Genomic DNA, 25,906 nt, shown 5'->3' on the forward strand with positions numbered 1-25,906 from the left:
ATGTTTGCTAGTTTTTTGATAAATTGGACAACACAGTTTTCTGACTAACACCACCTTATACAGAGTCAGAAATAGGTCATCTTGCCCATTTCAGCTATCTTCAACCTTTTCATATCTATCCACTTTTAACGTTATAGGGATACTTTATTCTCTCTCTCTCTATTACACATCAATACAGAAGCCATTAGCTAGTGATCTACTGAGTTAAAATTTATTTTTGCTAATCTGCTTCGCTTGGCTTGCAATTCTCCATTCGTAAGAAATTCTCCATATTACGTTTACTTAAGTTTGTAAGAAATTAAAAATGTTTGTACTTACATGGCTTTTTAATTTTTTTAAATAGACAAATTGAAGGGAAGGTGGTTGAAATATCTAGACTTCAAGAGATATTCACAGAAAAGGTCTTACAGCAGGTAAATACCACAGGGAGGTGGTTGGTTGGCTCATTGTATTCTAGTATTTTTCCAGTAGGTAAAAAGGCTGCAGTTAGAGAGGCAAAATGAGTGACTGAGCACAAAAAGGCAGGCATAGTATAAGAATAAAATGTGAGTTCCATAGGGACTCCACTGCACTGAAGGGGACTTCTGCCGCTCAAATGGGCTTCGGGAAGATGTCCTGGACATGTTCAGGGGCATTGCTGGGGGGAAGAAGAAGAAGAGTTTGGATTTGATATCCCGCTTTATCACTACCTGAAGGAGTCTCAAAGTGGCTCACAATCTCCTTTCCCTTCCTCCCCCACAACAAGCACTCTGTGAGGTGAGTGAGTGACCTCACAAAAAAGGATAGTTTTATTCCAAAGAATATTGTATATTGGGCAGATTTTGTGCCCTCCTCCTCCATTTGATCTGAAAAATTATTCAAAACTCATTCCACGTACAGTGGTACCTCGGGTTACAGATGCTTCAGGTTATAGACTCCACTAACCCAGAAATAGTACCTTGGGTTAAGAACTTTGCTTCAGGATGAGAAAGAGGGTGATGAGGTTTGAAGGTGCAGCTACATGCTTCAGAAGCTACAGGTGTGCCTTAACAGCTAGCTCTGGCCTCAGATTATGGTGAGCAGAAACTGACAACAGGCCACTTACCTTTCATAGCTTTTGATCTTAACATTTATCTCTCATGTGAAAAGGATGTAGGGGTCTTATTAGACCATGTTGAACAAGTCAACAGTGTGATGCAGCAAGCAAATGCTATTCTAGGCTGCATCAACAGAAGTATAGTGTTCCAATCAAGGGAAGTAGTAGTCGTGCTTTATTCTGCCTTGCTCAGACCCCACCTGGAGTACTGTGTCCAGTTCTGGGTGCCACAATTTAAGAAGGAGGTTGACAAGCTGGAAGGTGTGAAGTGGATGGCAACCAAGATGATCCAGGGTCTGGAAACCAAGCCTTACGCTGAGGAATGGTTGAGGGAGTTTGCGTATGTTTAGCATGGAGAAGGGGAGACTGAGAGGTCAAGGGTTGTCACATGGAGCAAGCTTCTTTTCTCCTGCTCTGGAGGCTAGGACTGGAACCAATGCATTCAAGTTACAAAAAAGGAGATTCCAACAAAACATCAGGAAGAACTTTCTTTGACAGTAAGAGCTGTTTGGCAGTGGAACAGACTCCCATGAGAGGTGGTGGACTCTCCTTCCTTGGAGGTTTTTAAGCAGAGGTTAGATGGCCATCTGTCACGGATGCTTTAGCTGAGATTCCTGCATTGCAGAGGGTTGGACTAGATGACCCTCAGGGTATCTTCCAACTCTACAATTAAATGATTCTGTGCAGTTTGATTATGACCTGTTTTTTACTTTGTATATTTCAACTTACTTAAAAGGAAGCCGAGATTGACAGTATCCACCACTTAGTTGTGGGTGCAACAGAGAACATCAAGGAAGGAAATGAAGACATAAGAGAGGTAATGTCTGCCTCCCCCCCCTTTTTTTAAAATCAAATACTACTTGACCTTAACAGACTGCCTGTAATGTATTTTGAGAGAACACTGACACCCTTGTTAGTCAGACACATGGTCCTTCCTCCATAAAGCCACTTTTAAAATGTTCTTAAGGAAAACAAATCTCATCCCTGGGCAAGTAATGGCATGGTCTTTGGGTTTTGATTTCTCCGCATCAATAGGAAATAAACGCCCATTTTACATGAAGACATTGAGAAGCTTCTGGTTTCAGCAGCTGGGTCTTGAAAAAAAGTGAAATGGTGGTAATAGTCTGAGTATACTTAGTGCTTACTAGAGAAAGCTATTTCATCCTTTATCTTCTGTTTGTTGAAGTCTTGTGCATAAAACTGAGCCAGATGTTTAATCGAATTTAAGTTTTTCCAGGCTGCTTACTATGTTGTTGTTGTTTAAAAAAGGGTGTCTAAAATAGGAACTCCCGGTAGATGTAACTTTTCATCAGTGGCCATAGAGGGCCTTTCACCTGTGATATGACCCAAGATTTGCAGTTTCATCAACCCAAACACTGCCTCAGTCTTGCTGGTGCTCATTCGATAAGTGGCCCACCTTTTATAATATTTCATAGCAGTGATCTACGTCAGCCCCCTGCAGTTCATTGTGCCGTATTCTTAAAAGATGTGATTCATGCGGTCAGGCTTCCCATCGGCGTCTCCTTTGGAGGCTGGGCTGGGTGGGCCTTCAGCCTGATCCAGCAGGCTCTTCTTATGTTCATGTGCAGCTAAAGATGTGAAGACCTGTCTTTAGCCATTACTGCTAAATAATAGTATTCAGGGCTCAAACTGGAAAAGATTTTGCCTTGTCCTGAATTAGACCCTTTTGAGAGAAATCATGATTTATTTTTTCCCTACAGGCAATCAAGAATAATGCTGGATTTCGTGTGTGGATCCTCTTCTTCCTTGTGATGTGTTCCTTCTCTTTGTTATTCTTGGACTGGTATGGTAGCTAACCCTGGCCCATTCATTATTCATATAGCCCTGACCAAAATCTGCTGAAGCCACCTGGGACTGACACTGGCTGACGATGTTTTCTTTACAAAGCAACACGTCTTGTATTTCATGCATCATCATGGTCGAAATACCTTGACCAGACATGTGCATTTCTACACCTCCTGCTACAGGACGTACTGGTCCAACTGGAAGTTAGGTTTAGTGTAAGTTCACACAGGGAACTGTTGTGGTGCATCAACGAACATAGCTTTTTAGCTATTTACCCAATATTTTATTACAATGGTCTCTTTCTAAATATTTTTGCACACATGGATTGCTGGTGGGAGTTTTGCAGTGCTGCTCAGTGACCAAGCAACTGAAGTTCACAGCAAGTCCTAGAGTCTCATCTGTCAGCAAAGTTCATACATGACAGGTTGAAAAAAATCAAACTGATGGCCTAAATGAACCTTATTCCAGAAAGGCAAAATAAATTCCAGATTGCATTGAAAAGGAAAGGTTTGACTGTTTAGCATGTGATTCTTCACAGTTGGCATTTCAATTTACAACAAAACTGCTTTCCATTTCTTTCGTTTTTCATAAGTGTACCACTATAGAAAACAAAGTAATCCAAATTCTGCAATCGTAGACATGTAGAATAATCATCATAGGAAAACTTGAGGTGAATGTTGCCATAAGTACAGTGATTGGAATCCTTCATTTCTGATTGATTTTAAATGCAATAATACATATGTCTATGTCAACATACTGAGCTTGAGACTTGGTTATCCTCCTTTTTCTTTATTTTACACAGAGTGAAAATGTCAAAAGTTACATGTGAATTTACATTCAATAAAGTACCTGACTACTAGGAAATACAAACATGGTATAGTTTAATATGTTTATATGGGACCGAACTTTTTTTTCAAAATGCAAAAGAAAGATTTGGCACATAATTTATTGCTTTTATGCATTCCACACAGCAATGATGACATACTAAAAGTTCTTTTACAACATGAAACTATGTTCAGTATGAAAAGTTCTTAATGAAGAAAACAACTGGCTTTTGCTAAGCGGGCTCGTGATGCTGAAATGTATCGGGGGGAAATGTAACCAGAAGTGGAACCAACCATGTTTGTTCTACTACATATGTGTTTTTGGAAAGCATGTGTCTACAAAAATAATGAAACTTTTGACATGTCCACTGGGAAGTAGCACATTCAGAGCATGAACAAAAATAGCAGCTGAGTGCTTTGATCCAGTGATGACCAACCCTTCGGTCAACTGTACGCAAGTCAAGGCCCAGGTTTGAGAGAGTATAATTCTGGTGCAGCGCTTTTCAACCAGGGGTACTTGTACCATTTGGACATCCTGTCAAGTGCCGCTACTTATAAAGCATTGCTCTGGCGCCTCTGCAGTGCATGCTAGCACAAAAGCACAGCACTGGACACATGGCAAGAGGCAAAGCCAATCTCTGAGCCACAGCCTGCCACGCAACATTTCCGTGGTTTATTCCAGGCGTGCTACAGGTTGACCACCCAATGTTTAAGCCGCTTTTTCCAGTGATAAAGTTAATGAAAATATTTATGTAATGTACGTTGAAAGGTTTATAAATAATAAACATGTAATAGTTTAGAAACTTGCCAACACAATAAACGTGCACCTACAATTCTAGGCTTGTCTACTACTCCCCCCACCCATCACCCACCCCATCCAAGTTTATCTCAAGAAGGCAGCCTGTCTCCTATTCTCCCTTTCCCCACATGCCATTTCAGAAATGCAATGGGAATAGGGCTCTTTTTATGCATTTAATGCATTTTCTCCCTCACACCCAGTTCTAAAATGTTTACATGAAAGTCCCACTGAGTCCAGTGGAACTGTTTTCTGGGTAAATATGCTTAGGGTTGCAGCCTTAATGTCTAAAGATTAGAAAATGCCCAAACGGTGCTGCTAACGCAAAGCATTTTGCAACATATAAAAAGGGGAATCTTTTAATGTTGTACAAAAAGAGAAAGTTCTAAGAAAACTACTCCTCCTGTCGTGTTGCACATATTACATTGTGGGCTACCTCTACAGTGGCTTTTTTTGTCTGTTCCGTAGGGCTCCACTACTTATCAGAATATTTTGCCGCCTAACATTTTTGCACATTCACTAAACATCATGATCCACCATTAAAATGTACATTTCCATAGTGTCTGTTTTGTGTCAGTGCAAGTCCATATACAAGATTCTCTAGCCATAGTGGAAATGCAGTGAAATGTTCACAGCTTTAACAAAACAACAATTAAGCATGCCTTGTTGCAAAGAACTTAATTACTTCTAACATATCTGTTACAGTGAGAAAAAACAGGCCAACTTTATTTTTTGGTACTCATCTTGGAGTCGCAAACCAATTTTAAATACAGTTTATAACTAACCCACATAATTTCTAGTTATGGCTATGATAACTCAGATTGCAAAACTGATTTTAAAACAAAACATTAGTACACACAGTAAAATGCACAATTCTCCCCTGTGTCCAAACCCCTGGATGGCTCAATGGAATTCTAAACTGCAAGAAGGTACCTAAGTTGGAATTATTAACAGAGAAACTGGTGTTAAAGCTCTAAAGCAATGCTGATATGCACTTGGCCATTAATGGTCTAAGTTTTTATTTTCTTATTTTTCCTTTTTGCAAAGCAGTTATCTGCAAACCAAAGCAATTGCACCATAAATATGAGTAACCTCTAAATTATCCATAACAATGAGACGTTCGATGAAAGCCCCCTTGATACCTTCCAATCAACAAGATCAATCACGTTAAGCCGATTTCTCAGCTGCTTCAGTCTCCTGCTCAGAAAGTTTCTCTTCTGAAAGCACTGTCATCCACGGAGATACGGATCGCGTGATCGTTTGTTTGGCCAGGTTGTAGTGGTTTATAACTGTATAAAATTTCCCTCTAGCACTAGAGTCTTGTTCAGAGTAGTAGTTCTCTAATCCAGCCGGAATGCATTGATTGTTCTGAAAGACAGTCATTTCAATGTATTTAAATTATTTCTAGGCCATTTTTCTATTGTTGTTTGTAATTTAATTTAATCCATGGTGGGTAACAAGAATAAAACAAATATAACAGAGCAGGACAACAAACGTGCCCACCTTAACTTCTGCACCATGAAACTAAAAACACAGTCTTCTAGCCTTGCATATTGTACTTGCTTACAACACCCATGTACCCACCCTTTCCCTGGGTTTTCATCCTGTGCAAGTTGAAGGAATACTGAAGTTTTCTCCTAAATTCTCACTCAGTCCACTGTGGGTACACTTTGTCACACAGGAAGACCCTAGAAAGATACACCATCCCTCCAAGATACGCACTAGAAGAGTGAAACAGTTTCCCCTGATATGTAAATCATAAAAGGACTTCCTGTTTCCTGTAAATTCTCAGTAGGAGACGGGCACATAGACCATGATCCAGCACAAACCCTACCTCAACAGTCATTCAAAAAAAATAAAAATGCATGCACACCTTTGATGCAATTTTCCATCCCATTAGCCCCAAACAACTTTTCAAACTCCCTCCAAATATAAAGGCAGTTTGACAGAAGAGGTGTTGAAGCAAGAACTGCAAAATCCTGGCTGTGTGCACCCAGAAGAGTTTGGATTTGATATCCTGCTTTATCACTACCCTAGGGAGTCTCAAAGCGGCTAACATTCTCCTTTCCCTTTCTCCCCCACAACAAACACTCTGTGAGGTGAGTGGGGCTGAGAGACTTCAAAGAAGTGTGACTGGCCCAAGGTCACCCAGCAGCTGCAGGTGGAGGAGCGGAGACGCAAACCCGGTTCCCCAGATTACGAGTCCACCGCTCTTAACCACTAAAAATCTCACTTTTTTGTTTATTCCCATGAAGTCCCCCGCTCCAACCTGACTCTTCAGTTTCTTACGTTTCAGCTCTATCAAGTCCATGGCGGAACCTCCTTAAAACCTTTCTATAACAGACCTTTCCCTCAACACATGTTCTCTATGTGGAGTACCTGATGATGTGGTTCCTGCAGCACTTTAAAGAAATGTTGCCAATCATCTGCTTGAGAGGGAAAGGAGAGCAGCCAGGTGGGAGAGACGAAATCTAGGAACATCCTGCCTCAAGCAGCTATTAAGTGGAATTTCATTTTTGCTTCAAGGTTCAGCTCTTGGACCAAGAGGGGAAAGTGTGCTGGACCAGATGGCACATGGGATTGATTCTCCATTCAGTGGTGTATGTGTTTAAGCTTGCTTAAGTCCACATTCAGCTCCAAACTGGATCCGGGGGCATGTCCCATGTTCTCAAAGGAGTTGATAAGCATGATTGGTGTGGCAAATTATAACTCAGTTATTAAACACTGAGTTTTCTCACCCGTCAGCATCTCTAAAAAGCGGAGTCAGGAGTCAAAAACCCTGCATTTATTTAAATTTAAATCTATTGTCTGAATAGGCAAAAATAACTAACATTATTTCATTGGCTGACACACATTCTGTATTCATTTTCAGTTCTCTGAACATTGATTGGGATATTACCAAAACATCCTCCACAAGTGCACAGGGCTTCTGTTACTGTTTTAAATTATGTAGAATATTAGTGCAAAATAGCCTAGAATTGAGAGGGACAGAAATAACATGTTCTTCCTGCCTTTCATAATTTTGCAAGTCCTCAGGCCGCGTTTAGTTTTTAACCTGAGCTAAACCCCAACCTATTTGAACCATTCCTTTAGTTTTCATTATTATGCCCCTAAAACAATATAGATGATCAATACATCGGAATCACTGTGTTCTGTTGTTGCTGGTTTTAGAAAACTATGTATTACCTTGAAAATGAAGCCTTCTGGACAGGTATGGTCATATTTGTAAACCTTGTAGACTACCAGAAATACAACACACGTCAGGAATGCAAGGGCAAAAAGGACCAAAACAGTTACCTGCAAACAGACAATATATTATCAACATACTTAGCAAGACAGTTTTCTGTTTATTGCACACTGTTCACCCCCACAAAAAAACCACTCCAGAAAATGATGGAAAGTTCTGAAACCTACCAGAGCTCCAATTCATGCCGTGAAGGAGCAGGTATATACTGTGCACCTAAATTACTGTGACATACGAGTCCATTCATGCTGTTGCCCAATTCCTGTTATTCTTCCCCCACAAAAGAAAGGGCGAAGATTCTGTAAAATTTGTCTCTGCACCAACACCACACATTTCTTTAGATCAGAGATGGGAAACCTGGGGCCTCCAGATGCTTGAACTACAACTCGGCTCATCCCTGACCATTGACCATGCTTGCTACGGCTGATGTGACTTGGGGGTCCCAACAACATCTGAAGGGCCACAGGTTCCCCATCCCTACAGGCTTGTGCCTCTATTTCCACCTCATAAATTGGAGCGTGGGCTTGGTGTGTCAACTGAACTTAGGAAAAGCACAGCATCTACTTCAAAGCAGGTTTTATTAAGTCAATTCTAGCAGCACAAGAGAGCGTCTTTCCTCTTTGCTAACCAAGAGTCAAATGATTTGTATTATGGCTATACAGTCTGCTTCTCAAGCCTATTTTTAGCCTTGCTCACTGCAATTGTTCTGGTAAAATGTTTCACACTAAACTCTGAATGCCAGTACCTGTTCAAAGGCTGCTCTTTATGTTTCTGGCTTCATTCAACCCCAATGAAACACCAACTTGAGTTCAAGTACTTCTTCCCTGTTCTTCTAAAGATGGAAAGCTCTACCCTTCAGCAGAGAGTTTGCTCCTGATAGGCAATGTCTGGTGGGACAGGTTCTTTACTGCCTACAGTGGTACCTCGGTTTAAGAACACTCCTGTTTACAAACTATTTGGTTTACGAACTCCGCAAAACCAGAAGTAGTGTCCCAGTTTGCGAACTTTACCTCAGTCTAAGAACGGAAGCCAAACGGTGGAAGGGCACCAGCGGTGGGAGGCCTCGTTAGGGAAAGCGTGCCTCGGTTTAAGAACAGTTTCGGTTTAAGAACGGACTTCTGGAGCGGATTAAATTCATAAACCGAGGTACCACTGTATTTAAATAGATAACCCTTGCTGGAAGGATGGTGTCTTCCAGATTTCATCTGCTCCCCAACAACACAGAAACAGAATCCCTTATGGACCTAAGTCTATAAACCACACAGTGACTGCCACGCTAATAGAGCTGAAATTGCTCATTTTATTGACAAGTCACCTGTGTTCCATTTGCCTTGATTTACCCTGGAGAGGATTATCCAAGATGTGACTTATCTTTGCTTCTGGTGATAAGGGCTCTACTCTGTTTTTGATCACTCTTTCATAAGAAAATGTCGCGAACATACAGAGTGTCCTTTTAGATTCAGACTCAGTCCTGTCTATATTCCACTGAAAGGTGGGAGAAGTGAAGCGATGAGCAGTTTGTCCATCAGAAGTTCAAGCAGTCACAATGCCAAAAAGATCCCCTCCTTCTTTTGGTCATCTGAATTCTTGCATTGGGACTTTTTTAAGAAATTGGAACAAATATTATTAGATCTAGAGAATAATAAATTGATTCTACTTGGAGATTTAAATGGTGTGCCAGTACCAGAACTAGACAGAAGTGTGAAAAGAAAGAATTTAAAACAAGGGAAATTACCAAGATCATTTTACGACCTGGAGGAAAATTTAGATTTAGTAGACATATGGAGACATAAAAATCCAACGATGAAACAATTCACTCATTTCTCAGAGCCACACCAGAGTTGGAGTAGGCTAGATCAGATATGGATCTCAAGAGAATTAACAATAAGAGTGATGAAATGTGAGATACAACCCATAACCCTATCTGATCATAGCTCAATAGTGTTACAGCTAAAATGTGGAACTCAGGGAATGTACAGATGGAGAATGAACAATTATCTATTTGAAAATGAGGAGGTGATTGGAAAAGCTAAATCCATCTTGAAAGAATATTTTGATTTAAACATTAGTAAAGAAATAAATATGGAGATAGTTTGGGATGCCAGCAAGGCAGTTTTAAGAGGTTTCTTGATCCAACAAAACAGTTATAAGAAAAAGATGAGAGAACAAAAAAAAGGAGAGATACTTACCCAACTAAGAGAATGCGAAAAGAATTTAATAATGAAACCAAATGAATAAAAAAATAAACAACTACACAAGATATTACAAACACAATATTCAATTTTAATAAATCAAGAAGTGGAATGGGGAATTAAATCAATGAAACAAAAATATTTCGAGTCAGCGAATAAAACTGGGAAATTTCTAGCGTGGCAACTAAGAAAAAGGAGAAAACAAAATGTAATAGAAAACGTAACAAAAATAGAAGAACAACTCTTGGAGGACCCTAATGAAATAAAAAAGGGCTTCCTTAACTTTTATGAAAAACTATATAAAAGAGAAGATGATGTAACAGAAATAGGAAGGTATTTAGAAGACAACAGAGTTAAAGGCCTATCGGAGGAGGAAAAAAGTCAATTAAATAAACCAATAAACCAATAAAAATGGAGGAAATTCAAGAAGCGATAAAAAAGATGAAATTAGGAAAAGCCCCGGGGCCTGATGGCTTGTCAGCCAAGTATTACAAAGTCCTAGAAGAACTCCTAACTCCGGTGCTTTGTGAAGTAATGAATGAGACTCTAAGAGGAGGAAGAATACCAGATTCCTGGAAAGAAGCATATATTACATTAATACCCAAACCAGATTCGGACAAGCTTAACATTAAAAATTATAGACCAATTTCATTATTAAATAATGATTATAAAATCTTTGCAGAGGTAATGGCGAACCGGTTTAAAAAGTGTTTAGTCAACTTTATACACAAGGACCAACTCGGATTTCTACCTAATAGGCAACTAAAGGATAACATACGACATGTAATAAACATTACCAAATACTTGGAGTGTAAAAATGAAATTCCTGCGGTATTAATGTTTATTGATGCCGAAAAGGCGTTTGATAATGTATCCTGGAAATTCTTAATAAAATGTATGGAAACTGCAGGCACATTCCTGGAAGGAATAAAAGCAATATACTCGAACCAAAGAGCTAAATTAATCATTAATAATAATTTGACGGATTCTTTTGAAATCTCAAAGGGTACAAGACAGGGATGCCCTCTATCACCTCTTTTGTTTATCATGGTATTGGAAATTATTGCAAATAAGATAAGGAAAACTCCAGAGATACGTGGAATAAAAATTGGTGTAAAAGAATATAAATTGAAAGCATATGCTGATGATTTGATGTTGTCATTAGAGGACCCACAAAAAAGTGTTAGTAAAGTGTTAGATCTGCTTGAAGAATTTGGAAAGTTATCAGGCTTCAAATTAAACAGAACAAAAACTAAAATGATGACCAAAAATATGAAAGAAGAGTTAAAAAATCACCTTGAATTACAGACTGGTATCAAAGCAACTAAAAAAGTAAAATACCTGGGAATTTGGCTAACCATGAAGAACATAAATCTAATGGAAGACAACTACACAAACACCTGGAAAGAAATAAAGAAGGACTTGGATACTTGGAACAGAATAAAACTCTCATGGTCGGGCAGGATGGCGGCAATTAAGATGAATCTTTTGCCGAAATTGCTGTTCTTATTTCAAAATATACTGATAATTAGGGGAACCTCAGTATTTAAAGAATGGCAGAAAGTACTCTCTAAATTCATTTGGCAAGGAAAAAGGCCAAGAATTAGATTTAAATTACTAACGGATCAAAGAGATTGGGGAGGATTTGTGGTACCAAATTCGAAGCTATATTATGAAGCCTCGTGCCTTTGCTGGGTTAAAGAGTGGATTGTCATAAAAAACATAGACCTGTTAGATTTAGAAGGTTTCAATATAAGATTCGGTTGGCACGCATATTTGTGGCGTAATAAAAAAAAGGTCCACAAGGGTTTTTCTAATCATATTATTAGAGGGCCACTATTAGAAGTATGGGAAAGAAACAAAAAACTACTGGAAAGAAATACCCCTTGGTGGTTATCACCAATTGACATTTTAACAGTTAAAAAAATAAATACTGAAGGAGAAAGATGGACATATGAAGATCTGTTAGTAAAAACAGAAAATGGATGGAAGATAAGGTCATATGAAGAGATAAAGAATAAACTAACAGGCTGGATCCAATTTCATCAAATCAACGCTTTGTGGACGGAAGACAAAAAGTTTGGGATGAACAAAAAAAAATCTAGATTCCAGGTAGAAATTTTGGAAAGCAAATCAAAACTCTTATCAAAAATGTACAGCCAGCTGCTAGAATGGGACACCAAAGATGAGGAAATAAAGGAGGTAATGGTGAAATGGGCGATGGACTTTGGATACAACATAGAGTTTGATAAGTGGAAAAAACTTTGGAATAAAGGCATGAAATTCTCGGCTTGTACATCACTCAGAGAGAACATGGAAAAAACGATGTACAGGTGGTACATCACACCTGTAAAATTAGAAAAAATGTACAAAACCGGAGACAAATCATGCTGGAAATGTAAGATTAAGGAAGGCAATTTTTATCACATGTGGCGGTCCTGTGGGGTAATTAAAAAGTTTTGGGAAAGTATTTAGAATGAACTAAAAAACATATTTAAATATACCTTCACAAAAAAACCCGAGGCCTTCCTTCTGGGGATAAGCGGAGAAGAAATTAAAAAGGAAGATCAAACACTTTTCCAATACGCAACGGTGGCTGCTAGAACATTAATAGCCCAAAACTGGAAGACCTCAAAAATCCCAACCATAAATGATTGGCAATCTAAATTATTTGAATATATAGAATTGGCAAAAATGACACAGAAAATAAGAAACCAAAAAGGTACAAAGTTTAATAATGAATGGAATAAATTTATGACATATATTGAAACAGAGGTAAAAAATTTAAAAATCACAGTAGGCTCGATATAACGCCTGCGATGTAAAGAGATTTAAGAAAATGAAACTGCAGATAGAAAACCTTTTGTAACATATTCCGAAACCGAGTTGAAGAGAAGTCAATTATTGTTGTGTTATTTAGTTATTTTAAAATTAATTTGTTGATGTTTTATGTTATGTAATCTCTTTCATTTAATTTTCGTTTTTTTTTCTGTTTGTCTTTTTGTTATGTTAATGTTTGGTGTTGTATAATGAATTGAAATTAATAAAAAGAATTTAAAAATAAAATAAAAATGAATTCTTGCATTGGGAGGATGGGGATTTATACTTGGCTAATGGGTGCCAGAAATGTACTGTGTTTCTGTACTGAGGGTTCCTTCAAACTGCCATTACTATAGGAAACAACAAGAGCAACAATATTCCAACCATTCAAATTGGGCAGAACATCCAGAACTGTACAAGCAGATTAGATTCCCAGAGATGCTTGACTAGAAAAGAGTGATGTCTTTTGATTAAGGTAAATGTAATGTATTTTAATTTTTGAAGAACTCCCAAAAGGCATGGAAGCCTTTCCCCTGAAATTCATTCCTCCAGGAACTCATGCGCAGGGCAGTGTGCTTCCTTCCTGCTACACAGAGGAGGGCAGTGGAGTTCTGAGATGAAGCCACACCATTTGCCCAGTCCTCTTGGAGTGGCTTGGAATCTCAGAAAGCAATGGGCACTTCGCTGCAGTAGCCTATGAACCAGGTTGCAGACTGCTTGCTTGTCTCTTGAAGGCCTTGCTAACAGACACCTCTCTGGATGCTTTCTGCCACTGGGACCCTCATGCAAAGATCTTCATGCAATGATGCAGAAGTCACTGTGTTCTGTGTGGTAGGAGTCCTAAACCAGACACTAATGGACTGGATGGAGAACAGTAAACTGAAGCTCAGATTGCATTGTGGGGGTCAGGAAAACCCCCAGAACAACTTGCAAGGGTAGGAGAGAGGAGATCAAAATGCTCAGGGAGCCCCCCCCCCCCGCCACAGGAAGCAAACATGAGTGAGAATTGGCCACATTAAAATGCTACAAGCACTGTAACTGAAACTTACAGATTGTTGTGATTTCAAAGCTTTAGAATGAAAAAGGATACATATAATTGGATAAAGTACGGATTTCCTCTCCTCCCTTTTCCTTTTCAGCATCAAGATAAATCCTGCAATTCTCTAGGGGAGCAAAATCCTACAGCAAACTCTCTCCAATGCATCCGTTACTTAGCAGCCAAACCCAACAATCTAATACCATGAAGGTAATCCCAGTGTGATAACCATAAAGTAATATCTAAGTGACAACGGGTTTTTCATGTTCCATCCACTAGTACATAACAATGCAAACATTTAATAATCCTCCGAGTATATATGACTCGGGAGTTGCTTTTTGTTTATTTTCTTCTACCTGCATGAAACAGCTGTCTTCAGCTTTTACATGCAGAAACATCCTGATTTGCTTCTTATGAAAGTTGTTGGTAGATTATATTTCACAATGCAACTTGAAAGTCTTAATCTACAAAACACTATGCTGCATTTTGTACACGTTTTAGGAATGTTACACACACAAAATAATCTAGAAACTACTAGAACTCAATTCTCAATTGGACCCAGGACATTGGTTAAATTGAGGTGTCACAGTAAACTGTCATTTGAGCTTCCAAGCATGCAAGGGGCAAACCATGGCTTGGCCTTGCTTTTTATAGAGGCATGTAATCATAGAATTGTAGAGTTGGAAGGGACCCCAAGAGTCATCTAGTCCAACCCCCTGCAATGCAGGAATCTCAACTAAAGCATCCATGACAGATGGCTACATCACCTTTCAGCTCACTTGTCTCCTCCCAGAATTGTTATTATTTATTATTATTTATTAAATTTGCATACCGCTGTATACCTGTAGGTCTTAGGGCAGTTACAACATAAAATCACAAAATACATAATAAAAACAACACTTCCCCAAACTGCTCCGAATTACTGAGAAATGCTGTGTGTGATGCCTATATTTATCTCCCTTTGAGTCAAAAAGTAGCTGACCAAGCCATTTTGGGTTGGAAGACTCACCTGAAGGGAAAGTGTTAAGCACCCCTTAATCATTACTGCTGTTCCAGTCAGATTCCTTCTCACCCCAAGAACTGCATTTTAGTTTAAAAACAACAACAACCTGCTTAGAGATCACCCATCTCGCAGAGTTTCATCTAAAAAGGTAAAGGGACCCCTGACCGTTAGGTCCAGTCATGGCCGACTCTGGGGTTGCGGCGCTCATCTCGCTTTATTGGCCAAGGGAGCTGGCGTACAGCTTCCGGGTCATGTGGCCAGCATGACTAAGCCGCTTCTGGCGAACCAGAGCAGCGCATGGAAACGCCGTTTACCTTCCTGCTGGAGTGGTACCTATTTATCTACTTGCACTTTGACGTGCTTTCGAACTGCTAGGTTGGCAGGAGCAGGGACCGAGCAACGGGAGTTCACCCCGTTGCAGGGATTCGAACCGCCGACCTTCTGATCGGCAAGTCCTAGGCTTTGTGGTTTAACCCACAGCGCCACCCGCGTCCTCAGAGTTTCATCTAGTTTGGCACAAATGCAGGTAGGCTAATCTTAAACTGTTCTTATAGGACACGAGTCCACAGCTTTTTGGGGATAGTGGACACATTTGGAGTGTTGACAAAGAGTCGTGGGTATAGGGACATTGGGGGCAGGGAGCACCCTAATTTACAAAATGGCTGCTATGGCCAGTCATAGAAAACAAGGTCAAAAGCCAAGTCACTTGCCTCAGAAACTGAGTGCAAGGCAGAGGTCGGGTCTGAGACCCATTGTTTCCACTAGTCACTAGTGGAAGGACCAGGACATATTAGTGATACGTATGGCGCGCTACAGAACCACTGATGTTAAACAAGGCTCAGTGTCATGCACAGTCATTGGCACATTCATTTTTGACCAACTACAGGTCTGAACCCAGACAAAAAAACGATCAGTCTTAATTATGGTTTACTGACACTTCAATAAATTATAGTTAAGATTATAGTTAAGATGTTAGTTAAGATTAACTATATTAACTGTATTTGAGTTGGGATGACACAGCAAGCTGAAGATAATCAAAATGGAAGTGGAAGATTGCCATCTCCTCCTTGCAGCTTAGTCCAATGATAACCTGACAAATGGATAATAATAAAACTAAAGTTTTCTACCAGTTGAAAACTCCTGCAGTGCAGCATGTCATCATTACCACCAGCTTCAGCTATTTGTTTGGGAAGAAACTCTTAAGAAATAACCTTGCCTCAAACCTTTGGCCAGTATCTGTAGCTCAGTTGGTTAGAACATGGTGCTGATAACACCAAAGTCGAAGGTTCAATCCCCATACGGGACAGCTGCATATTCCTGCATAGCAGGGGGAATGTGGCGTTTGCCTCCTAGGATGGGTCAAGGAAAGGGTTAAAATGGGTGTGATTGGCCAGTGAGAATGCAAGGGGGGAGTAAAAGATAGAGTCGGAGGTTTTGAAAAGTCAGTTGAGGTTTGGGAGTTGGGAGTTGAGGTTTGGGTGTTGGAGAAGGAAGAGAGAGGCTTAGGTGTGGGTTGGTAGAGTTGTATTGTGAGAGAGTGAGAGATAATTGAGAATAATTGAGAATAACAGATAGTTGAGAATAATTCAGTTTGAAGTTGTAGGAACTAAGATTTAAGAAACTGACAAGAGAAAAATAAACTGAAACCATACCTGCACATAAAAATAAACTTGATTCTTTGTTTATGTTAGCAACTGTCTGGACTCTGTGTGTCCCCGTGAGAAGCGGGGTGGCGGCAGCGAAGAAAGCAACCGCAGTGGTGGCACAGGGTCAATAGTCCGTGAAACGTCCGGGGGCCCTGTGTGATCGCCACAGGGTTGGACTAGATCAGGGGTGGCCAACTCCCAAGAGACTGCGATCTACTAACAGAGTTAAAAACTGGCAGTGATCTACCCCCTTTTGGGGGGTTCAGGTCAAAGATGTTGAGTTTTTTCAGGGAGGAGGGGAGCCACAGTTGTTCAGCTTCTTTGGGGGGAGTCAATGATCTACCAATGATCTACCACAGACGTCCAGTGATCTACCTGTTGGACATGCCTGGACTAGATGATCCTTGGGGTCTCTTCCAGCTCTGCAGTTCTGCAATTCTATAGCTATACATGGTTGCTTTCACCACCAATCTTAGCTGTTTTTGTAACTATGCCTTCCTCAGGCCTTTTGCTTTCTGAATGGAGTTGCACAAATTTTATAGGCATTGACTGGGTATCAGATATGAATTGTGTCACAGCACAATGCTATCCATTATGTGTATACTTTTAGTGTTACAATTTTGCTTTGCTTCCTTCCTACCAAGAAGCTCACCTGTCTATCTGCTACCTTTGTCTTAGGTAATCTGAACTATGAGAAGGTTAATCTCTCTCTCTTTTTTTGATCCTCTAAATTCCAAGCACTTGCCAATGACTCAGTACAGTGGTACCTCGGGTTAAGTACTTAATTTGTTCCAGAGGTCCATTTTTAACCTGAAACTGTTCTTAACCTGAAGCACCACTTTAGCTAATGGGGCCTCCTGCTGCCACTGCGCCGCCGCTGCACGATTTCTGTTCTCATCCTGAAGCAAAGTTCTTAGCCCGAGGTAATATTTCTGGGCTAGCCGAGTCTGTAACCTGAAGCATCTGTAACCCGAGGTACCACTGTACTTTTAAATCATATTTATTGTCTGACCTGGTGACAATTGGGTTAGCAAAGCTACACCTTCTTCCCGATACAGCCACACTTTCCCAGGAACTTTTAATGGGTTTTTGATGTTCTGTCTCATGTTGGTTTATGCTCCTCTGTTATGCAAAGTCCAAAAAAAATGTAGTACAGAAATTGTAGGCACCAGAAAGGCCAAGTCTTCTCACCCATTACATCCAGTGGGAGGGATTTCACGCCACTGGTACAGAATAAGGGCTGCCTCAAGATGCTTGCCAAGGATAGCAACATTCAGAAACAGCCCTAATCCATCCTCACCTTCCAACAAAAGCTAATCTTTTGTTTCTCTGTTAACCAAGAACATCCAATCTTTAAAAGAAAAAGCAAACTGATTTTTGGCCAGCCTTTCAATCAGCCCTCCAACAATTTCCAACCTGGACAGGATTTATCCTTCGCTACTGATCTGGTGGCCTATAGTACTTGCAAGTTTACACTATTAGAGAACAACATTTTTCATGCACCATCAAATGGATGATAAAAACCAGCAAATTCATGAGTTCAAACATAAAATTTCTGAGACAGTCTACTGATCAGTGCAGACCCTAAGAACAAAGGAATAAGGAGGAGGGGCATTTAAGGAAATGAAAGTTAACATGGAAATGAAGGAGCAGAGGTTCAGGGAGCTATCCCTTTATGCTAAATAAATAACAACCTGTAGATAAACAGACATAATCCAATAGGGAATTATCCTGCACATGCCATATTTAAACACACAATTCCCATTAATTTAAATGAGGCACATGCAAGAGACTATCCTGTTGGTCTGAGCCCTAAGATTTTGCGTACAGGTCTGTGGGGCTTTCTTAGAGCAATCTCGGTCTAATAAATTAATAATAATAATAATAATAATAATAATAATATAATTTCATTTATGAATCACTTCTCCTGAGGCTTCCCAAGCACAATTTACAATGAAATAAAAACATACACAGAACAACTGCATATATAAAACAGCTAAAACTCTAGCATATATAAACACAATTAACATTTTTCTTTCAAAAACAGCAACACTTCTATAAATCTATTCAAATTCATCCAATACCAGATGGGATAAAAGTCTCCACCTAGAAGGCTTGCTGAAAGAGGAATGTCTTCAAGAGGCACCAAAAAGACAATATTCTGGCAAAGGTTCCACTATGATTCTTCCACCAAAGAACTAAAGATTTTAATTCCTCACTTCAAACTTCTCCCATTTATGCAACAATAGTTGTGGGTTGTTGTTTTTTGTTTAGCCACCTGCAAGGCCCAAATGAGCAAGATGATAGGTTCTAAATACAAGAGAATAAGTCAAGCATCTGTTTCTTTATGCCAGAAATAAAGTTATGATATGACTTACCTTAAACCGTTCTGAGACACCTTCAGTGATACTGACTGTGAACTCAGCTATTTTAGGAGTACGGAATTTTCCTTTCTTGCGGTCAGGTTCATATTCTGTTTTTGTCTTGACCACCACCTTTGCAAGGAACATCAACAGGAGACCAATTACCAGCTTGATTGGTGCAGCGAAACTCTCAAACATATAACAATGCAGCCGTCTCTCCCTTTGTGCATGACTTGCTCATTAAATACAGTTTGCAGTGAAGGCAAGTGCCACAAAAGAAACCTGATGAATCCAGTTCTGCGGCTCATCTGCTCACATGTCAGAGGCATCGGGGGAAAGATCTTCAAATCGTGATTCAACTCATTACATGCAATTCCGTCCTCAGTGACATGAACATTATGAGCATAATCTACCAGAAAGTTCTCCTGTGAAACAGTTCCTGTCTGTTTCAAGTGGGGTTTGCTTGTGCAGGAAACGTATCCATGGGTGATGATAATATTTATGTGCCAGCTTTCTCTCAACAACCCTCAAGGTAATAAAAAGAGTAACTTACTAAAAACAAGAGCCAACAAAAAGCAAATCACAATAGCTGAACTCAGCAGCAATTTAAATTAATTCAAACACTTCCTTTAAAAGCCAGGTTTGGTTTACTGTACTTCCTAAAAGCAGGTTGCGAAGTATCATGGCAAGGCCTCATTTGCTGAATGAAGATCTTTATTGGAAAAGGTCACCCTTAATGTTTTTGATGTCTCAAGGATTTCCCCACCACTTTTTAAGCAGCTGCATAACATGTGCTTTCTTCTGCCACTGTATTGGGAAATTATGAACGCAGATTATTTATGGAAGCAGATGCATAACAACCACCTCATTTCCTGTGATGATGCTTTTTTATCATTAATTTGACATCAGGTCTTCCCTTACCTTGGTGTCATATTAGGCCAACATTCAGGTCTCTAAGTTAGGTATTGCCGTGCAAAAGGAAGCTTGTGTTTTACCCCAGTGTATAAACATCCTTAGGCTGCAACTCTAAACATCCTTACTCTGTTTTCAATGGGGCTTGCACCAACGGGGCTTACTTCTGAGCAGACACCTGCAATTCCAGTGGTGTTCACGTTCACCTCAATGTGCTTAAGGTTATAAATCTTCCTTAAATGCTGGGTGGCTTAAATTGGGGGTGGCCAACATGGCACATGTGCCCACAGCATCATTCCATGGCACCCACAGGTTTCCTTCCCCAGCATCCCCCCGCCCCCAAAAAAATCATGCTTGAAAGAAGCATTCTGTTGTAGCCAATATAATAGTCTGTGAGACATTAGGGGTTGTGTGTGTGCTGCCCATGACAGCTTCTCCAGATGTGCCACAAAAGGTTGGCAAGCCCTGACTTAAATCCTTGCAGAATACCTTTAAAAATGGTGCTGTTTTCTAGAATCAGAAAGCTGGACAGATTCGGGGTCTATGAAAAGCTCCTGTGCATCATGACTAAGAGGTTAAGCTATAAACTGGGCAGCTCAATAGCACTGACCCACCTTTCGTTAAGCCTTTTCTTAAAGGTTCCTTGAAATAATAGCTTGTACACTGTGAGCAAAACATCCCCGGCAGGCCGTTGTCTTTCTCCCCTCCCCTCTGCAGCCCCCTGCGTGCCTCAAAATGTGCTCTGGAGGGCTGGGGAACCCTATGGAGGGACCACAAGTGGAAGTCCTGTGACACAAGCAGAAGTCTGCTCAGGCAACCCTGGGCTCCAACCACTTTACAGGAAAGACTATATAAACACCAAGTGTACTATTATTGCCCTTTCCAAACTCACTGCATTGGGCAGAATTTGATGATCCGATACCATATCAGAGAAAGACATAGGGTGGCATTCCACCAAGTTTTACTGAACTGTTAAGTCCACTAATTTCAATAGTAAAACTTCAAAATGCCTCATGACTGAGGAAACCTGTTGCTACACCATGCTCTTTTCCTAGGTAGAATTCCCCCATAAAATTAAACCTTGAAAAGCCTCCTTTTTAAAATCACATCACTAGCAAACAGCACTATATAATGCAGAGGTGAGCAAGCTTTTCTTCTGTCACGGACTATGCTCTAGCGGCTGGAAGCAAAGGTGGGAGGGGCTACCTGCCATTTCTCCCTCCCTCCCTTGATGCTGTTTCTTTCCCTCTCCTGTCTCTCCTTCTCATCACCCCCCCTCTTTCTCTCTCTCTTTCTGCCACCCCTCCTGCCATTTCCCCCTTCTTTTCACCGGTCTGAAATTGGGCCAAGAAATCATGCTGAAGCCATGTTCCTACCTCTGCAAGAGTGTGTTAATGGAATTGCATGAAGGACATCTTCAAAAATGGGGCAGCTGCAAGACCCCTCTTGAAGAAATCCTTCCCAAGTCCTGTTATTTTTTTAAAATAGCAACCAGTGGCAAACCTTCCTTTCTTGTCAAGATGCTCAAGGTATTCAGTGCCTTTTGCAGGCAAGGTGGTGGCTGTTCATCTACTGGCACTCCTGGATAACATTTTGATTTCAATTCTGACCTGGTTTGGGACAGAAATGGCTTTTTAGCCATTGGTCACTGCTCACTTTCAGGAAGTAAAGAAGATGCCTTAAGCAGACTCAGGTCACCAGTACATCTAGCTCAGGACTGTTGGCTACCTGATTATTTGTGCAATGTTTCCAGAGAAGTAGACTGACTCCAACGATTTACTGAGCAATCAATGTGATCTGTTTGCAGGGAGGTTGCATGATGTTGCATGAAGCAACTGTGAAACCACTTTTTCCTCATCACAAAAAGTCTGATTTTGGGAGGAAACAGGTTTGCTAGGGGAAAATACTAATCAACTTCAGTTGTGCCAGGCATACTTGCTTTCAGCCTCTGGTTAAGCCCTTAACTGTGGAAACAGTTAAATGGTTGAAGGGAATTAAAGGGTTGTCTGGAGGACCACAGGTTCAGCATCCACCATCCAGAAGGAATTAGGTACAAGTAGATGCAAAAAGGGAGTCGCAATACACAGTATTCCAGGAGAAGAATGAGCCCAGCTTCTTCCTGCATTCAGAATGCAGTTGACACAATTGCCAATTGAATGATGAAAGTCTATTGTCCTAGCCTATTGTCTTTCTCCACCCCTTCCATACCTCAAGCTGACTCCCTTTATTCTATTTTTCAAAAACACACACTATGTAGATTCATTAAACGGAATGTCCTTTTTTGCACTAGTTGCTTATTTAAAAACCACCTAAGCAAAACCATATGAAAATCCTGGCCCAGAGAGGGGCGTGGCCTTGTGATATCTCAAGGAGCCAGCCAAGATTGGGTTTCCTCAAGCTTTGGAATGAGCGGAAATTGCACGCCTGAGAACTAAGCCAACTTCAAAGGTGAATGTGTTATGAGCCAGTATTCCAGGTTTTGTTTTTAAATAGTAGCAAGCTGGAAGAGGCCATTTTCATAATGACCACAATGCACAAGGAGGGGAAGTGTTCATTCTTCCCCCATCACAACTCTAACCAAAAATCCCCCATTAGCCTTAGGAAGAAACCTTTTGCTCCTGCCAGTGCTAATAGACAACTGAGTGCCATGTGCAGTTTGACCCTGATCATTATCAATGGGCTTCTACAGGGGGTTCCCCACTCAAGCTATCTATGTCTGCCTGCACATACGCTTGGGATGCACATGCTCCCAGCATCGCTACTTGCTCACCATAAGGCTGAGGAGGCAACATCCATGTCCGCAGCTACTTTTAACCAAAATGGTTCTTGGGGTAGCTGCAAGTGGCAAAATGGCTGTTTTGGAAAAGGGAGAGACAGAGCAGTGGGGGTCGAGGGACAGGACACAGGGGCATCCCTCGTGCTACCATGAGACCAAAGCAAGTCACACAATTTCTGCTGAAACTGTAGCCTTCTCAGTGTGCAGCTACCCATTGGCTTTCGGGGGGGCCACGCGGTGGAGAGGGAATTTTCAACAATGGCCTTGGTTCGGGATACCCTGTTAAGTAGTAGAAGGCATCACGTATTCAAGTTGTGTTGGGTGGGACAACCAACAACCAGTACCTGGAGCTGGAAGGCCCATTTTCAACTCAGCTGTAGGAACTAGTCCAGGGGTAGGCAACCTATGGTCCGTGGGCCGAATCTGGCCCAATCGCCTTCTCAATCTGGCCCACGGACGGTCCAGGAATCAGCGAGTTTTTACATGAATAGAATGTGTCTTTTTATTTAAAATGCATCTCTGGGTTATTTGTGGGGCCTGCCTGGTGTTTTTACATGAGTAGAATGTGTGCTTTTATTTAAAATGCATCTCTGGGTTATTTGTGGGAGCATAGAAATTTGTTCATTTCCCCCCAAAAAATATAGTCCGCCCCCACACATGGTCTGAGGGACGGTGGACCCCTGCTGGAAAAGGTTGCTGACCCCTGGACTAGTCTATGCAATGAAAGGAAGGATTGTGAAGCCTATGGTTTAAACACTCCTTTTGTGGCTCCCGGGGTGAAGAGTGGATGGAAATTATGCCGGAGAGAGCTGGCATTAGGAGTTCTTGTTTATTATATGGACAAGTATAGTAGGGGTGGTAGTCACCGACTTTTACTCCTAACAGTCCTAAAGAAATTAACTTAGTCAAGTTTATTAATTTCAGCGGGTCTACTCTGATTAAGAGCAATATGGTGCTGAAAAATCAGCCTGGAACCCAGTTTACAGATGTATTTGATGCCCAACTGCTGATTACATTATTTGGCAGTTTCTGGTGAAGAAGGAAGGGGAACACCCGTCAAAAGCCAAAAACGAGTAGCCAAAAGCCTTTACTAGCTAGCCCAACTCAACAACGTTTTCCAGGGGACATGTCAAGATATGCTCCTATCCCATATACAACCTTGTCATATTCTTTATTGGAGAACAAAATTATGTAGCAGCAACAACTGAAGAGCTGGGCTGAGTGCAAAGAGGGTATCTGGTGGGCAAGAAGCCACACCCAGGGATGTGAACAAAAGCATGTAGAGCAGCTGCAACAAAGCCTTTGTGTGTTCTATGTTGCAACAACCACAGCTCTCAGATCTGATATTCAAGGCTTCCAGGGCCCTAAGTATATCCACAGATTCCTTTTCCAAGCATTACTTGCAATTTTTCTTTACAAGCTAGTTAAAAAGGGCCAGTACCTGCTCTGGGTTGTCTCTAAAGGATATTTTTATTTAAATTTGTAAATATCGTCCTGCAAACATGTTTGGAGGATAGTTCACATAGGACTTCATTTTTAAAAAAACAAACAACTGTCATAAATAATATGGAATACAATAGTAAAAATTATTGTACAGTAATAAAAAGACAAAAGCAGCAGTTAAAACTGGCACCAAAGAAATACAACTACTTCAGCACCAGACACCTGGGGAGGGAATTCCACAAATCCAGTGCCACCAAACTTATCTGAGGTTATTCCAGTGTAATTGTCTGGGTTCCCCAGCCCACAGTCCTAAAAAGTATAATTTTGTGTGGGTGCTGCGGATTCTCTGCTATGGTTTTTCCCTGGGAAGAGGCAATAACCATGAAACCAGGTCAAATCTGTAGCATAAGCTATGAATCCCTTTCTGTCCCTAGAAAAGTATCACTTCATGATGTTGGTAATGTACTGTAATTGAATCCATGCATGACAACCACGTTTTACATGTCCTTTAGAGGCACAAGCATTTCTTGTGAAAGCCTCCTTCCTCTCAGTCCCAGGCGAGCCTCATGGGGAAGAGCCTCATGGGGTTGTTCTCTAGGGAAATCTAATGGAGAAGATCTGAGAGTATTTTTGTTCAAAAATATTTCTTAAGCTGCACTGCAAACCCTGGAAAGAAGAGGACAACCTCATTATTCAGAATGAACTTCTTATTCAAACACATAGGGATGAGGTTGGCAGCAGGTTACTGGCTAAACAATGGGGGATTTGGTGATTCAGATGCTGTAAAATGGAGTAAAAAGACACAGAGATATTATATGATTGAAACAGATGTACCAGACATATGATACTGTAATTTAAAAGGTTCACAGGAAGTAGCAATAGATTTAATTCTCAAGCAAAACCTTTAAACTACACAATTGTTGGTTCCGACATATTTCTCAAAACCGAAAAACCTGGTTTCCCAGTGTTGCTTTGCAAGCCTCTGTGACAGACATTCTTTTGTTGTTTGCCTGAGATCTGGGTGCGATTGTCAGGGGTGGAAACCAAAAACCGACTGTACCTTATCAGGAGGTGGGAACTGTAGCTGATTGACATCCAGGGGAGTGATCAAGGGGATGGTGTCGAATCCATCCTCCAAGAGGGGCTGCTTTGTGCTCTTCTCGCTAAAATTATTTCCCAGCTTCACCATTTTCTTTTCCTGGACGAAAGGGAGTCCTGGAAAATGCACACGTGCGGAAGCGCAAAGGACGGGTCACAAGAACGCTCTGCACCAAAAAATGGCCAGCCTCCCTCCCGACACGAGACCACTTGCCACCTGGGGGGCACGACCAACCCCACTTTCCTAACATGTCATCCATGGAGGGCTGGGGGGGGGGAGGGAGTGCGCTACTCGACCCCTTCCTTCCCCGCAATTCGGTGCGCAGCGAGAGAGCCGCTTGCGCGGAGCCTGCTCTGCAAGTTCCACGGGTGGGAAGGAGGCAGCGTCTGGGGCTGAGACCCGTTTCGCCCCTCTGGGTGCCCCCCCCCCCGCCAGCCCTGGCTTCCCTTTCTTCCCTTCGTCCCTCCGCCCCCGCCTGCCCGCCTCCATCCCGGCGCCCCTCCTGGGGTCCCTGCCTCCCTCTCTCCCTGCATCCCTGCATCCTTCCTCCCCGCCCGCCCGCCTGCCCCTTTGTCCTCTCTGCCCTCCTTCTCCGAGACACAAGGACTGCGAAGGGGTCGCGCGGCTGCCCACCCCCGGGGGCCGTGCCACGCTTTCGTCCCCCCCCCTCCCCCGGCTGCAGCCCCTCCTCGCCCCCGGAGCGCGGCTCTGCGCCTCACCTCGCCTCCTGCCTTTGCGGATGTTCCCTCGGCTCTCCGCCTGGCCTCCTCGCCTTGAGCTCCGGCAGCAATGGCGGAGCCGCACGTCGGGTCTCTCGCCTGTCGCCGCTCGCCAAGGGCTGGTGGGGAGCGAGGGGAGCGCGCGGCCGAGG

The 25,906-nt window shown here is 41.6% G+C and overlaps 2 protein-coding genes across 2 annotated transcripts in view; one reads left to right on the plus strand and one right to left on the minus strand.

Moving 5' to 3' along the window:
• The window catches only part of STX18 (syntaxin 18), a 48,929-nt gene extending 45,178 nt beyond the window's left edge, over positions 1–3,751 (plus strand). Inside the window, exons 9-11 of the mRNA XM_081021591.1 lie at positions 344–413; positions 1,812–1,892; positions 2,797–3,751. Coding sequence (XP_080877717.1) covers positions 344–413; positions 1,812–1,892; positions 2,797–2,892 — 247 coding nt within the window. The 3' untranslated portion in view covers positions 2,893–3,751. The remainder of the gene's footprint in view (positions 1–343; positions 414–1,811; positions 1,893–2,796) is intronic.
• On the minus strand, positions 3,655–25,906 carry NSG1 (neuronal vesicle trafficking associated 1). Its single transcript, XM_081021631.1, has 5 exons — positions 25,755–25,906; positions 24,997–25,151; positions 18,821–18,937; positions 7,688–7,798; positions 3,655–5,869 (listed from the first exon to the last, which is right to left on the minus strand). The coding sequence occupies exons 2-5, from the start codon at positions 25,123–25,125 to the stop codon at positions 5,669–5,671; spliced, it is 558 nt and encodes a 185-aa protein (XP_080877757.1). The 5' UTR covers positions 25,126–25,151; positions 25,755–25,906; the 3' UTR covers positions 3,655–5,668.

Source organism: Podarcis pityusensis, assembly GCF_964106645.2.
Source record: "Podarcis pityusensis genome assembly, chromosome: 9".
In the NCBI taxonomy this organism is placed as follows: domain Eukaryota; kingdom Metazoa; phylum Chordata; class Lepidosauria; order Squamata; family Lacertidae; genus Podarcis; species Podarcis pityusensis.

Coding starts and splice junctions, on each gene's coding strand:
- NSG1 (XM_081021631.1), bottom strand. CDS start 25,125: ATGGTGAAGCTGGGAAATAATTTTAGCGAGAAGAGCACAAAGCAGCCC. Junction 7,799..18,820: donor GTGTCTCAGAACGGTTTAAG/GTAAGTCATATC, acceptor GTCTGTTTGCAG/GTAACTGTTTTGGTCCTTTT. Junction 5,870..7,687: donor CAGAAGGCTTCATTTTCAAG/GTAATACATAGT, acceptor ACTGTCTTTCAG/AACAATCAATGCATTCCGGC.